Source organism: Biomphalaria glabrata, chromosome 6 (assembly GCF_947242115.1).
Source record: "Biomphalaria glabrata chromosome 6, xgBioGlab47.1, whole genome shotgun sequence".
Taxonomy (NCBI): Eukaryota; Metazoa; Mollusca; class Gastropoda; family Planorbidae; genus Biomphalaria; species Biomphalaria glabrata.
Window position 1 is genome coordinate 15215201 of NC_074716.1, and position 16471 is coordinate 15231671.

Genomic DNA, 16471 nt, shown 5'->3' on the forward strand with positions numbered 1-16471 from the left:
CTAAATTCCAAGAGAAACTAATCAAATCACTTTTATTATGAGAGGCAGATTTAATTTTTTTATATCTTCTATTGCACAGACATAAAGGGTAATATAAGCATTTTCTAAGGTTTTTTTTTATAATAAAACAAATTTAAGACCTAGCATTTCATGAAGTCATTATAAAAAATATTTTACCTTTGCTGTAGTCAAAGGTTAATGAACATGTTATGTAGCCAAGAAAAGTATTTAAAAAAAGATTTTTTTTTTCTATTTCCTTATTAAATGACAAATGAAGAAATAGTTTTTTGGACAAGTATTTAGTGATTCTTCAATCCTATTAAAATACAAATTACACCTACAGCATCAATACCAGATCCTAAAGTCTTACCAATGGCCTTCCTGTCATACCATCCTTTAAAGTCCATGTATTGTCTGATGAGTTCTATTGGAGGCTGGGCTCCATACACTTCCAGAGCTGGCATATTTAGATCATCAATAAAAAATACAAAATATTTGCCCAGAGGAGGACCAAAAACACCTTTACGCCTGTTAGAAAAAAAAATTAATCTTAAGTACGAGTAACTTTGAAAGAAATTAAAGAAAAATGAATAAAGGAGGGTTGGCATCAGTTTTGTCTGAGACTAAAGTTTAAAATATTATTGTAAAAATTTTTAGAAGTTTGTGTGTAAAAGTCAATAAAAACAGGCAGCTAGTGTTTATAGTAGGTAGTACTTTAGAGTTGTCTGAAATCTATCAGTCATCTTCCTGATTAAAACTTATCAATTTCACTAAACAGAGAAAGCAGAAAACCTACCTCTTGTCAAGTTTACCATCCACCAAATCCTGAGTTTGATTGGCACTTGTCTTGGCTGAAAAAATAATGAATTCTGGGACATATTCTTTTGGCATGCTGCGTGACAGTTTATCAGCAATAGTGAGTGTCTTGCCTGTACCAGTGGGACCAACACACAAAACCTGAACGAGATAGAAATGTCAGTAATAGAATTATTATAGCCAATGGAAGCTAAAATACCTTAGCAATTAAACAAGAAATGTCACATTTCTATCAACATAGCTATGAAGTGAAAGTCTTATTTCAAATACTCAACTGTTTTTTTATTGCTAATCAACATTTCCAAAATCTTGGCACTACGAACTGTGTCAATAGTGGGTACTATAATATCAGAGTATTTAGTCTCTGGAGCTATGGAGAACTCCCCCATTGTTGTCATCCAATTTTTCCAGTGAACCTTTTTCTGTAACACAAAACAGAATAAGATTTAGCTAATAAAGTTTCTCTTTGAAAACAAGCAGTTAAGAGAGCAGATGATGTAAAGGTCAACTGTCTTAGTGGCTAAGGGTTAACAAGAATATAATTTGTAAGCACAATAATCAATTGAAAAATAATAAACATTATAATTACACAATAGCAATTTACAACTTTTTAACATCAGTGTAAATTTAAAACAGCTAATCAGCTCAAGATTTAATATACAAATAAATGGTGTTTTTTTTTTCTGTTTACCTTTTTTAAATCTTCCTCTTCTTCATCCAGATTAGAAACATCAGTACTGCAAATATCAGCATCATCTAATGTATAGTCATAAACCAGGCCAGAGTCAGGAAACATTAACTGAATCTGAACATGTTAGGGAAAAATATATTTTAAAAATCAGTATTTTTCTTAATCAAGACAAGCATACATTCAACAGAAAAGTAATCAAGTAAAGTATTGAAGTTTAAGAGTTCATTAAAAGATTTTATTAAGAATGATGCACATTGCTAGCATGACTTTTAGTATCAAACTTCAATGTTCTGCTGTCAAAGTTAATTTAGAATGCCATTTGTATACACTTATATAATTAGTTTGCCTTATCATTTGGGATATTTATAATCTTTGCACCTGACTTGAGGCACTATTTGTAAAAGAAGGCGGGAACTGAATTTTAATTCTGATTAAAACAGAATTTATTGATATTGTGATATTATATTTATGTATTTCATCATTGTTTGTTGTTATGTTGTTGTGTTTTTAGTACTTCTCTGGTGTCAGAAGTAGGAAACTACTTTTTAGGATGTGATTTTATACATAAACATATTATGACAGATATTTTGAGCTAAGGACAAAATCATGTTAAAAAATTATGTTGTCTTTTATGCTATAAATAATGGCCCAGTGCAACAACACAAAGATAAAGACAAATGAACATTGAAAATCATTTATAAAACTGCAGTTACATTTGCTTCTTTCATTTTTTCCCTGAGCCAGATGGAGAATTTCTTTCTGCTGTCATTGTCACAAGTAGCACCAATAGACCACACAAGTGAGAATATAAACCATGGCTCAATCAGTTCTGTAACTCTAGCCAAACGTGATTCAGGGATTGGTTGCTCTCCCTGTGGAAAGTTAAAATTTATTTACATTATAAATAGTTCCATACAGATTACAATGACTCAATAAACTAAAACGTTACCCTCATTTTGTATAGTGTAAAGAAAGACAACTGCTTTCATTGTTATGGAAACATGGAATTTAAGAGTTTACATTGAGTTGAGGTGGATAGCACTAAAATATAAGTTATATTGTGGTTCAATTCATAAATTAAATACTTTTCCTAATTTTTTTCAGATCCCATAATAATCTTTTAATAACTAGCCTAAGGGTGTAACACAATATTCAATAGAACAAAGTTTGTTTATATAAAAGAAAATTAAAGAAGTGTGAATAATTATAACTAAATTAATCACTTGTCAAAAAATAGAATCATTCAATTTGAAATAAATAATAAATAATAACTAAAATAATAACTAAAAGTAATTAAAAGTAATGAAAATGTACAAATAAACTTATGGCTTAATAAAAAAAAGAATTTAATTTCATGCAAACTAGAAACAAATGAATGTGTTTTCAATACAACGTTATATTTGATCAGGTGATTAAAATTCAATTCCAAAGTGATTAAATTGTTTTGCAATTTTACCTAACTCATTATACTTGGAATTAGAAGCTGGGTAAAATACAAAAATATATAAAATAATATGAAAGTAAATATTGTTTTCATGTTAACTAAGTGTGCATGGTAAACCTCTTCAAAGAAATAATATAATGCACCTCTTCTGTATCCTTACTTTTTAAAACCTTTTTATCAACATTTTTCTCTAATAACAGGGAGTTCAGGATCATTTGCATACTGATCATAATTAAAATTATTCTGATAAATTATAAAATAATATACAATATATAAAGTAAAAAATATTACAGCATAACAACTAATGAGGGGGGAAAACGTTTTTAAATAGGCTACATACTTGTAGATGATAAAAATGTGAATATATCTTAATGTTTGCAACTTAATTATTAAAAAAAAAGTAATACAATATTTTAAATTCAATTGAAGATTATAACATCAGAGTATGGAAAGTTACTGGAAAAAAGAATACTATAGACTACATGCCTGTTAGTCTGACAAAGAAGTTGACTAAATATACAACCAATAAGTATAGAAAAAGCCAATTTTTGGGAAATAATATAAGAAATGTCTACTTAACACTTAAATCAGTTAAGTGAAAATGTTTACAGAAATTCTGATACATATTTGTCTGAGAAACATAAAAAAACTTTTTCTTCAGAGTCTTTTCTACAATGAAAAGTATCATAGCTGTAATTTCTGTATAAAAATAAATACATGGACTAAATATTGATAGTTACTTACTATCAAGTAAAAAAAAAGTATTTTTATGGACAAAGTCAAACATTGCTACATCAAAACCTCATTAATCTTACAGTCACTAAGTTTAATAGGGCATGGAACAGTTGGTTGTATCCAACTAGAATTCTGTCAATGGAGGAACACCTTTCAATAAGATCATTGTAACAAAGTTTGACTTGAACATATTTGGAGTGTTCTGAAATCTAAAAGGTCTAGAAGAATGATTTGGCTTCTTGTAGTACTTACCACTTTGCGATACCCCAAGTTATTCTACAATAACACAGCACATTTGTTATATTTAGTGCCAAAAGGCAAAATGAATAGCTTTGTAAGCAGCTAATTTGTTTCAAAATGTAATTCTCTGTCATGTTAGCAAATAATTAACAATAATAAGATAACTTCTAATAATCAGAAATTGCTTAAACTGAAGTAAACAAAGCCAATAAATATAGGACAATAGAAGTGATATTTAAAGGAGAATCTTTGGTTAGTTCATAAAAATAAATTTCAATGTATGCTGTCTTGGTGACATACATTTTTCATGTCATCACATCCAACCAACCAAGCCCACCAAGATGCACCATTTAACCAATGGAAATGTAACTTAGTGTCACACTAAGCCTGATAATGTTCCATCGATAATTCCCAGCTCTACATCACTTTCACAACACTGTCTATTGTCACAGGTTAATGCACCATTTTCATACATGTATATTGTTTTAGTGATAAGCACACAAAGTTAAAAAAAAGGCTAAAATTGTAACCAAGCAAATCTCTTTTGTTTAATCTATTTCTCATTCAGCATCAAATAATAACTTTGCTGTTGTTTTACTTGAGCTGTTATATGTAACACAAATTATAACAAAATTGTAGCCTAAGTTAAAAAGTGTTCTGGTTAATTCACGTTCACATCACTGCACAAACATTATATTTTAGCATGTTTCCTAAAACTCTAAACAACCAGAAACTATTATGATATTCTCCAATAGATCTTAAATGAATATCCAATTTTTTTTTTTTGGTCAGTGGTGTTCTTATATAAAGGCATAAATAGATAAAATTAATTCCGCAAATAAAATACCATTTTATCTTCAGATTTTTTATGAAACAGAATAAATGTTTTAAAAAATATTTTTTAAATTTTGAGTTTAGATGGGTCTTGTAACAGGATAGTTTATCTGATTTGGTAAATTTAAAAAAAAACTGTAGAAACATATTTTGAAACATTATACTATAAAAAAAAATTGGTTAAAAAAACATGTTTAATATTTTATAAGTATAATTTTTAGTCTTAAAACATCCTTTGAATCTTTTGTTTTTTCTTTTCTTTCAACATCATTTAAAAAAAAAAAATCTTTTGTTTAATTCTATTTCTCTTAAACATAAATTACCTCTTTTGGTATGAAAGGTTCAAAAAAGCACTCCAGTAATTTCAGAAGAGAAAATACCAAAGCACCATCTACAGTTGGCACTATTTCCTTCAATTCTTTGCGCAAGAAATTAATGGCAGGCTGTGAGTAAAAAACAAATTGTAATTAAAAAAATAATAAAATTTGGACAAATAAAAGTTACCTTATTTTTTCTTTCAATGCACTAAATAGTTTAAATTATATCAAGCAAAGTAAAAGTTTCAGAACATTGGTTTCTGAGGAGGAACAGTAGAATTAAGATAAAACAGCAGAATTACTTTCATGAAGAAATTAAAGAGCTCCTCAAATTTCTCTTTGTACTGATAGATTTGTTCAGGCACTTTCTTCAGCCAGCACTCAACAAAGGGATCTAATCCAATGTATGTTGGCTCAAGGTAGACCATACCACACCGGCTAACAGTGGCAGGGGAGGCTACTGCTAGGTCAGCCACTTCAAACATCATGGTCATTGCCTGTTATACAAGAAAAAAAAAAAACATGGCATAATAGTGTCAAGTCTCTAGTAATCTTTAAAGATCATTCTTGGTTAAAACAGATCAATACAGCCCATATATTCCAAACCTTGTATTCCATTGGTATACAGACTTAGTAGAGCAAAATATCTATTAAAACATTAAGTAAAATTACTTCATCATAAAATCTAGGAGAGATTAAGACAGATCCAAATGTCCTCTTCACATATCCCTTAGTCTGTTGAACCAACATGAATGTTGACCATCTCCATTCCTCTCTGTCTTTATCTTGGACATCATCTCTTTCAATGACAGGCCCATCTATTTTTTTATGTTGTCTTCTCATCACTTTCTCTGTCCTCTTCTTTTCTGGGTACTTTTCCCATAGTGATCCCTGAGGACCTTGCGATATGGCCATGAAGTTTCCCTTTGTGGTGTTTTTTGAAAGTGGTTAACTGGTCAATGTGGGACCCAATTAACATAGTGATCCTGTTTCTAATATCTTCATTTGTGATTATGTCTTTGTAGGTGATTCTTCTATAGTAGGATCCTCCTCTCTTCTTCTACAGTTAGCATCCAAGATTCGGAAGCATATAAAGAATGTGGCTATGATCAGGGAGCACATCAGTCTGATTTTAGTGTTGAGGGCTATGATTTGTCTTTCCAGATTATTATGAGTTTTGCAAATGCTGCAGTCCTTTTTAAAGACCTGTGGGCTATTGGTCATAATTTGTGTTTTTCAGCATTGATTTGCATACCATATGCTGCAGAAGTTTTGTCTATGCACATCACCAAGTCAGCTAGCTCTTTTTCTGTCCCAGCCATACCATGTATTTCATCCACAAAGCGCAAGTTAATCATTCTTTTTTTTTTTACAATTACTTTTGCATAGCAAATCTTTCATGCTAAAGCATGCTCAGTGCACTCTGACCCCATCTTCCTTGTAGACCTGTGGGGAAGGAGATATCTAGAAGAATGTTTTCATTCTACCTTTAGGCGCTAAGCAAACACAACTCAGTTTTAGTAGGGATTTGAACTCAAGCCCCATTGATAGGGGTCCAAGTGTTTGATGCCACTTAGTCAGACATCCCACAAATTCCAATGGTAGAATAAAAAGACTCATAGTTCAAGTAGCACTGCTAACTATAAAGAACAACTAGAAACTAAGTTTGATCAGACAATATATAAGTGGCTTTTCAAAGTGTTCTCTTCATTTGAGCAAACATGTATCTTTAGAATTTTAGAAAATTTGCTTATTTTAATTTTTATTCTATCTATAAGAGTGCTATCTATTCTGTCTATAAGAGTGCTATCTACAAGTTTCTAACCTCTGTCAGCTTGATAATTTCTCCACTGCTGAGACAAAGTTTTTTGTTGTCATCCAGCACAGTGTTCATGTTCTCTATCCACACAGCATCCACAGGACCATCAAATATAAACCATCTCTTGTCCTCATCTCTTGCTGAGGCACCCAGACGAATTAGAGTTGAGAGTATGCCATCAGTCCTGAAGGTGGTTTTAGATAAAAGATGCTATTAATTACAACTAACTAAACATAATTAAGTCTCACACAACCCAACTATATAACTAATACAAACACTATTATTAAATGTAAGTTTTTTTCTAGCTAACAAATAGCACTTAAAGAAACATTTTTCCAAGCTAACTCGAATTAAAAATAGCAATTGGAAAAAATAAATATCAACCACCTAAGGAATACCCTAAGAATGGTTGTCTAAAAAAATTAATAAAATCTGCAATGGCCTTACTACAGTCACTAACAATTCTAGAACTCGTATATAGTTCTATAGTTATACCACAAAACAAATTTTGATAATATGTTGTTATCCTGTTCTTATTTAAAAATAAAAATAATTTTAAAAATCTTTACAAGGCCATCAATTAGATCTTTTTACTTTAATTGTAAAAGGAAAAAAGACAGCTCAAAGGTAATTTCCAGAAACATTGACCATGCCACTTTGGTCTGTAGTTTGAAATTCTGATTTTTCAAAAGTTTTGAGAGAGAGGGGTAGTGAGGAAAGGGAATGTAGCAGCTTAACAAATGTTATTGCAGTAAGTACACAGAATATCTCTAACTTGAATACATAAACTTACTAGCCAGAATATATTGTACTAAAAGCTTACCACTCATGGGTCAAAAGGTCAAATTCACCATACAGCTGGCCCATGGTTATTGACTTTGGATTTAAAACATAGGCATGAGTGGTCTGAAAGTCAGCCATAGCAGGGGATGGACGTCCTTTCAAGGTTGTTTGTGCTTTCTGAAGCATCTCATAACACTGAGAAGACAACACAGTATTCACATTAGAACCAAAACAAAAATGGATTGGATTTACTTTCAAGACATTTTAATGATATCACAGTTGAAATGTTTAAATTTGGTAAACCTTTGTTTTTCCAGAGCATGTAGGTCCAACCAACATCAGACCATGACGAACTACTGTAGTTTCAAATAGTTGAATGCACTTGTTGATAAAACCTAAAAAGGTATTGTAACAATAAATTATGTCTTAAATCTAAAAAAATTTTAATCAAAGACTAGAAATTATGCAATGATTCTTAAACAAGACAACAAGAGCTAAGTTCTCACCATCAACATCCTTAAGTCCACTCTTAATGCATGATTTTCTTAAAGTGGTTTCCATTTCTCCATAGTCTATAGGTTCTTCTCTACAAATACAAAATAACAGCAACTGATTCTTTATCATTTTTGTATCATATTAGAAATATTTAAAAAATCCCCCCCCCCCCAAAAAAAAAAAATAACATTAGGTCATGATGATGGTCAACAATGGATATAAGGAAATATTGGAAAAACATCATATGTTTTGGTGGTTTGTTTTTCAAAGTCATCCAAATGATTTCAACTTTAGTAAGAATATTGTGTACTTTGGTTTAGGGTTATGCAACATTACAACAAATGATGTGATGATAGTTACTTATGAGATATTTCATAATAATAAAAGTTTTTCTTTTAATCCTTTCAAGAAACTTCATAAAATAGTTCAAGTAGGCCTTATTAAACAAATAGTTAGACTTAATTAGGAAAATTTAGACAATATTTATTTTAAGCTTATGAAAATATATTGCAATATTATACATATAATGATTTTTTTTATAATTCCAAAACCTAATAAAAATTTTAATGAATATTTACTTGATATTAGGGAAAAGATCTGACACAATGCCACTGAACAACTTGAGATCATCCACCAAAAATTTAGGAACATTGACATCTCTGATGGCTCTCAGGGCTATTAATTCCTGAAATACAACAAGGACTATGAGGCCAGCAGCATGTTTACCTACTAACATATTTACACATAGTTCTATTTCAATTCTCATTACATTTGTATTTGGAAAGCAATATTAACCTCTTCCATATCTGGATACATTCTCTTCAGATTTCCTGCTGCTGATATAACTGACTTGACTGCTCTCATGCCAAAATCATAATGATCCTTTCACATAAACAAATGAAAACACAATTATAAGCAATTCTAATAAAATAAAATTTTAGAACTAAATCCAAACAAATATTTATAAAGATTTTTTAAAAATATTTCCATCCTAACATCTACTGAAGAGTTACCTGTGAACTGAGTTGTTCTGAGGACAGTTTAAAGGTGGTGACAATTTTCTGTGACAAAGCTTTAGCATTGGAGAATCCAAAAGAAAAAAGTGAGATTTCTGCTATAAGGGCATAGTCTGGCACCATCATGGCAACAGGTCTGAACAACGCCTAGTGGAAAATTAAAGACAAGTAATTTAATTAAGAAAAATAGTTTATGTACTTAATTTTGCATTATGCAACAAAATAACAATTATGTTATTATTATTTCTAATTAAAGTTTTCATAAGAAAGTATCTAAGCCAGCAGACTCTTTCCGAATACTTTGGAGAGTATGTAGAATATGTGGGATTAATTCCCCAAATAGTAAAAAATATTAATACAGTGTTTCCCAAACTTTTTCTTAACAGAACACTTGGCACATTCTGATTATTTAGTGGAACACTTAACTTATTTTTTTTAGGGCGAATCATTTACATGGTGGCCTAATATTTAACTATTCCAGTAGTTCATAGAACAGCTATTCAGGCCTCAAGAACACTAGGGCTCCATGGAACACAGTTTGGGAAACACTGTATTAATAAATGTAAAAATTTGACAAAGATGTAAACAACAAAAAAAAGTACTTTTAGATTATCTGGCAATTCAGTTCTGCCAGCATAGCCAGGGTTCATTGTAATAAAAACAGCACAAGAAGGTTTCAACACCAATTCAACCCCTTCAAAAATAAAACGGTCAAGCTGAAAGACAAAATATAAGCACATGTTAGAAACTGCAGAAGGAAGCATAAAATAACATTTACCTTACTAATATTAACAAAGCTAAATTTGTTGAACAATACAGAACTTGTGTAAAGTACAAATTGTTGTGTGATACACATGGACCACATATTATAAAACTATACAATCCTACATTTAAAAAAAACATTTGTATATTCATGTAAGCTTTAATATACTGACTCTGTCTGCTTGAGCTTTCTGAATAGTTGTGATCTGTTGAGCCACTACAGACAAGACTTCAATGTCAATTCTGTTGAATTCATCAAAACATGCCCAGGCTCCAGCACTTTTAGTTTCATGAAACAATACAACAAGCAGTTTTGAAACAAGTGTAAAATTCATTATTATAATACTTTTATCATTAATTGATGTAAAAAAAAATGAAATGCATTAAGTAAAAGGGGTAATTCCTTGCAAATAAAGTCTACAGACAACCCAATGTAAACTCCTAAATGACAAGAGAGAAGGACAACCCATGAATACCAGAAGAGCAATAATTAATGGCTAACAGCTTTCTTTGAAAAACACATTGAGAAAAAACAAAACAAGCTGTATGTCAAAAAAAAATTAATTCTGTTATCAAGACAGAAAATGGATGAAATAGTAATATAAAAGAGTTGTTGACATAATATCAAGAGCCAAAAACAAAATGACCTTAAGGACAATAAGACTATATTAGCTAACAGATATTTTAGTGGTCGTCTGTGGTGCCATTATAACTTTCTATTGTTTAGTGATATTTGAATAAATCACCTGGCAAGTCCTTTGAAGAATTTACCCATAGCCATAAAATCAAGTTGATCTGAGCAGTTAAAAACTACACATTGTATGGCAAAGGCTTTTGCCAAATCCTGAAGTAGAAAATAGTTTTCAATCAAACATAGACATTATAAAAATTTTGTTATAGCTCTAATTCATAATTACACAACACAAATTTCATATGAGAACAATGAAAGTAGAAAATAAAATGTATTTTTTGAAAATCACTTTTTTATTTAAAATTTTAAAATTATAAACTCTTATACATAACATTTATGCAGGACTGAAATAATCTAAGTCTCTGCTCTGTATAGCAATATTTAATGTAAGGTTTAGGACAGTTCAAATCTTGCCTTTGTTGTTTCTGTTTTTCCAGTTCCAGCAGGACCAGCAGGTGCACCACCAAACTTCAAGTGTAGGGCACCAGTCAGGGTCAGATAACACCTACGTAAAGAGTAATTAGTATAATTAGAAACTAATACAAAATGTGAACAGACTACAAGAAACTCTTATAACAAGACAAATGTATTTATGTAGGGCTTGACATCAAATCTGAAGATTAAAATAGAGTGAGTCAGTTCACAAGATTATAGGGAGGGACACATCTGTAACATATATGCCACATCCAAAGCAGGAATGTCAAATCTATAGTCTAGTATTATATACCCAAAATACTATAGTATTTAGTGAAAATATCATTTAGCTACCATTTCAACAAAAGACAAACCTGTCTGTCAATGGTGTGATGACTAAACGTCCAGTGTTACCAAGATACTCATAACCATATGGAAACTGAGCATTAACAGCCCTTTGGTACAAATTATCATCTTCTAGCCAGTAATATCTTGAGAAAAAAAATGAAATGATCATGGTCAGAATATAAGAAATTGTTTAAAAAATTTTTATGACAAATTTTGTATGTGATATTTTCTATGTCCTCTCAATACCCCACCGACCTTAGTTGACTGATCCATTCAAAAGCATTGGCACTGTTAACATCCTCCTCCACCATCTTGGCCACAACATCTCTGGCATGTACTTCAATCACAATCAAAGCTGAGAGAGTCATACGGCCAATCCTAGAAATGTCCTGTCTCACAAGTCCTCTGAGGTCATCTAGCTGAGAGAGGACCAGCTGTGGATACAAATACATATAGTTTTATTACACTTTTATTTATATAAGATCTACTTATCAGATTCATTTTTATTCCAGAACTCACTCTGCTAAAGCAAAATGTTATTAAGATTATTTTATGTTGTTAAAGATTAACAATATTCTTATTTCTAATACATATCATCATTTTGAAAACTTTTCTTTATTGATGCAATCAAATTTTAAACTGTTGAAGTAATTTCAAACCTTAAAATGTTCTTTCAATGTTCCTTTCTCTAGTTCTGATGTGACTTCACTGCTCCAGTAAGTTTGGCAACCAGCTATAACAACTTGTCCAGGCCAGTTTAATACCCATTGTGTTCGAGGTATCTGGGTAAAAGTTTTTACATTTTTAAGCAACTAAAAATTCTGCTCTTTCTTTTTGCTTTATATTTTGCTGAAATATTTGTTTCATATGTAATCTTGAAGTAGCAGAAAAATTCAACTAACCTCCTTATAGTTTTTAAGTGAGTCTTTGATAATCATGCGTAGAGACTCCTTCATAACCCTCTCAATCTCAAGCATCCAGTCCTCCACATTGCCAGTTGGGTAGAGGGTCTCCCTGAAGTCAACACTTTCACCTTCACCTGAGAACATCTTGGTGATCTTCAAATCCTCCTCAAATTGCAACTACACAAACAAACAAAATTACAAAGAGCAATTAATAGCCAAAACATTATTAATTTTATCATAGATCAGAAAATTATAAATGTATTGTGAGTAGTTGAAAGTTAAAATTAATCAAGATTATTATGCTTTTTTTGAAGAGATGTAAATAACAGCTGAAAATAATAATGAATAACCTTGGCAATATTCTCAAAGCATTTCCTCAAATGTGGTTGCACAGCAGTTGGGTCTTTGGTCTGTGACAAAATCTCAAGCAATTCATCGTCAGACAGGAAATAGAATCTTGGGAATGCATTACGCTTTGTCTCCAAATATTCACTAAGTCCTTTCTGGACTTGTTCTAATAGTTTGTTACACTCTTTCAAGTTGTCCAGCAGTCTATTGTCAGGGCAAAGAGAGATCACCTAAAACAAATGAAAAAATTGTAGCCATTGAAATGATAAACTTACATTTCAAAAATATATTTAGATATATATGTGCCAGTTTTAATTCCTTTCTATAAATATGTCTGTCAATTAGATCTGTCTTTTTTACATACTGACAGCCAAAACAATCTTCTATTAAATTGTGTGTGTTTGTGAATAAATAGGATAACATATAAATTCTACATTTGAATTTGTATTTGTCTTATATGTAAATTCACATGATCTATTTTATGTTTCAGCAAAAAGCTCAATCACCTGAGGATTTTCTTTAGCAGCTTTCATCAACTGTCTCCATATTCTTTCCATTGTCTGATAACGTTTGCTCTCCACAGGTAACTGTCTATTGATATCCTCAGAGCTAAAGATTGGCTCAAGGTATAGCCATGCTCGCTGACAGTTTAACCATTCATCCAGCACATCCTAAAAAGATGTATTCAACATTGACAGATTGAAAAGATAAAACTTTTTAAAAAATTCTATGAGTGAGACACTAAAGTGATAACTATTTGCTAAATGAGACACTAGTAATCTTTGAAACAAAGAAAACTTGTCTAACTAATGAAGCACTCTTTAAAATAGGCACAACTTACCTGGGTGGTCCTAAGTTTACTCTCCCAGCTGCTAATACGCTCCTCAAATGGTTTCTTGAAGGGTGAAAATGACATGCTCTGAGTCATGACGATGTGATCATCAAGGAGCTGGGATGTTTCTTCAGAGCTGCGCAGGATGTAAGTTCCAGTCTCCTTGTAGGGCATGATCTCAAACAACACAGGTTCCCACTCCTTTTCCATTTTGTCCAGAGCCTGAAGTCAAACAAGATAAACTTAATTTAGCTCATCATTATTTGTAGAGTTTGATGTTATTTACAAAGTTAAGGTGTCTACAAAGCTTTTTTTTAACAAAATAAATATTGTTTCTATTTTCAGAATTTTATTAGGTGTCTTAAAATAACTTGTTTACTAGGATAAGTCCATGATTTATATATTAATGGTCATAGATAATAATAATCAATAAGTTGATTTCATTGATCAATTAACTGTTAAACATTGACTTTATTACCTGTTCAATAGAGTATTCTTTCCCAGCTACTTCTGCTATTTTAGCAATGACAGCAATATGGTCCTGTAGCTTCATCTCCAGACATTTCTGGAAGGTTAAATCTTTCTTGGGCCTGACTGGCATGTTGAGTTCTTCTGACAGCTAAGGATCACATAATTTTGGCACTTTAGACTATAAGTTTGGTTGAAGAATAAACATATTTTTAGGCCTAAATATAAGCACATATCTCATTCACATTACCTGCTCCCAATGTCTGTTTCTCATGCCAGGATTTCTGAGTCCTTGGATAAGTGGAATGTATGGTCGGAAGTCTTCTATCTTTGTCTTGATTTCAGATGCCACATCTTGCACAGCTATTAGATTAAAGTTTAAAGCTTCATGAGTGTTTAAAAATAAAAGTTTTTTTGTAGGTTGAAGAATGCCAAACGTGAATCAAAGCAGATGTCATAGACAAGTTAGTAAGCATAGGTAATCATTTGTTGATCCCTCACAAGCTAAGAAGATGCTTAACAATGATAAAGCTATAATCTCCTATTTTCTCAAGAAAGAATAATTAACTACAATATAAAAATATGTCTTAACAAATGTTGCTAGTTTTTAGTTTAACATGAAAAGAACACTTTGATTTAGGGAAGAAATCATATTAAAACTTACTTGGAATCTCATTGAAAATTTTAACACTTTTGTGCATAGTTTTATAAGACTCATTCACATTTTTCTCCACTTCTTCTGCATTGATGGCGGTAAGTGGGTCATTCAACCATGATTCCTGCCAGCGCTGCCAATCTGACACAGTGATCCACAAATTTCGAAATGGCTCAAAATCCTTAACAAGCTTAGCCAGCTTATCATACTACAATAACAAATATAATACACATATGTGTGGAGTGATGAAAGAAAGAGTTTAGCTGAAGCTCAGTCTTGTTTTTTTGATGAGATATCATGATTTACACAACTACAATACAATAATACTTGGACACACTAAAAACAACTGATATATTTCTCTTCATACATTTTTGATACTTATATGTTCATATATTTCTATGCTGTATGGATTGGATTTCTTAGTAATGGCCAACTTTAAGAAAAGGTTGGCACTTGTTCCTTCTAAGAAAAGATTGACAATATTTCTTCAGCTTAAAGAAAGTGATGGAATTAATTATGTATTTTACATTTAAAATTGTATTCCTATATTAGTTTCTTTATTTTACATCTTTCTCCCATCCCAATCTTTAAAGAAAATATGCTCTTCATAGAAACAAGATGATGACATCTTATTGCTCTAACCTGCTCAATGATGGCAGGCGATGAAAGCAAACAAGATTTCAACCCTTTACTATTCTACTGTCAATCTTTTTTTTAAACACAATTATCAACACCCATGTGGTGCCAATGTTTTTTAAAGTAAATGTTATTGTTATTTCTTTGTTGAAATAAACTTAAGCTAACTTGTAAAACAATTTTATAACTTTTATCTTGATCTATAAATCATGATACCTCATTGGCACACAACAAATGAATCAGTCTGATTTTCTCTAGATAGCAATCAAAGCAAAAAAAAAAAAAAAAAAAAAAAAAAAAAAAAAAAGATAAAATTTCAAACAAAACTTTTACTGTGTTCATTATTTCTTAAGAACTCTTCATGCTGCTGTGTTTTTTTTTTTTTTCTTGTTTTTTAAAATTATGATGTCTTTTCAGATTCAAATAAGATCCGATATAGACAAGCTTACAAAGAAGTAATTATTAAAAAAACACATTGGTGCTTAAAAAAAAACAACTGAAAGCTTCACACAAAATTATTTTCCATGCAAAATAAAATTAACCAGAAAAAAATCATTTCATTAGACTTCTAATAATGTGCAGCAAAATTAAACACATTCAGAGACATTAAAATATATAAAAATTGTCAACTGAAAAAAAAATATTGAGACACACAAAATATTCTTAGTATTACAAAACCAAATCAAATAAGCATAATCTTGCATCTGGTTGGCTGCAAAAGTTAGAATTATTTTAAAATTACTTTTAATTTAAAGATAGAGCATGCTACTTTAAAGAATGAAGAAGAAAACATACCTAATAATCTAAAGCACAAATTTTCTAAAGAAAATATTTATTGATCATACATTGTTAATATTTCATAGTGTTAGTATTGTCTTAGTGAATGCTTCATCTAAAAATAATGTTTCTTAGCGTGTTTGAAAACCAAAAATTTTTACAATTATATAAATAAATAGAATATGCTAATTTTTTTGTATTCTTTTAGTTTAGGTTTTATTAAGTCACAAATATAGGAAATAATTGTATAAATACTTTTATCAAATAATAAAGAAAAAGTGAAAGAGGAATAATCAACTTCAAGGGATAAACTTATAATGGTTTAGGCAAAACTAACATTGCTTATCACAAAACAATTAACTTTTCTTCTTTTCTTTTTCCAATTTTTTTTTTTCTTTAGAAAAAAGTTTGTTAATTACTACAGCATTATCTCAACCACTATAGA

At 30.7% G+C, this 16471-nt stretch overlaps 1 protein-coding gene across 3 annotated transcripts in view; it reads right to left on the minus strand.

Annotated features, from left to right (window-relative positions):
* Positions 1-16471, minus strand: part of LOC106057602 (dynein axonemal heavy chain 1-like) — a 57776-nt gene that overhangs the window by 26882 nt on the left and 14423 nt on the right. For 2 of the 3 annotated variants that reach the window (XM_013214852.2, XM_013214853.2), the window contains 29 exons: positions 14623-14821; positions 14209-14321; positions 13969-14109; positions 13500-13712; positions 13165-13329; positions 12661-12888; positions 12308-12487; positions 12065-12187; positions 11661-11839; positions 11432-11548; positions 11058-11148; positions 10699-10796; positions 10126-10231; positions 9793-9906; positions 9188-9337; positions 8970-9056; positions 8753-8859; positions 8186-8265; positions 7983-8074; positions 7720-7874; positions 6903-7080; positions 5380-5574; positions 5084-5203; positions 3939-3962; positions 2221-2379; positions 1508-1621; positions 1092-1238; positions 797-957; positions 371-528 (listed from right to left, as the gene is read on the minus strand). In XM_013214852.2, coding sequence (XP_013070306.1) covers positions 371-528; positions 797-957; positions 1092-1238; positions 1508-1621; positions 2221-2379; positions 3939-3962; positions 5084-5203; positions 5380-5574; positions 6903-7080; positions 7720-7874; positions 7983-8074; positions 8186-8265; positions 8753-8859; positions 8970-9056; positions 9188-9337; positions 9793-9906; positions 10126-10231; positions 10699-10796; positions 11058-11148; positions 11432-11548; positions 11661-11839; positions 12065-12187; positions 12308-12487; positions 12661-12888; positions 13165-13329; positions 13500-13712; positions 13969-14109; positions 14209-14321; positions 14623-14821 — 3994 coding nt within the window. The remainder of the gene's footprint in view (positions 1-370; positions 529-796; positions 958-1091; positions 1239-1507; positions 1622-2220; positions 2380-3938; positions 3963-5083; positions 5204-5379; positions 5575-6902; positions 7081-7719; positions 7875-7982; positions 8075-8185; positions 8266-8752; positions 8860-8969; positions 9057-9187; positions 9338-9792; positions 9907-10125; positions 10232-10698; positions 10797-11057; positions 11149-11431; positions 11549-11660; positions 11840-12064; positions 12188-12307; positions 12488-12660; positions 12889-13164; positions 13330-13499; positions 13713-13968; positions 14110-14208; positions 14322-14622; positions 14822-16471) is intronic. The other variant, XM_013214854.2, reaches the window with a different exon arrangement.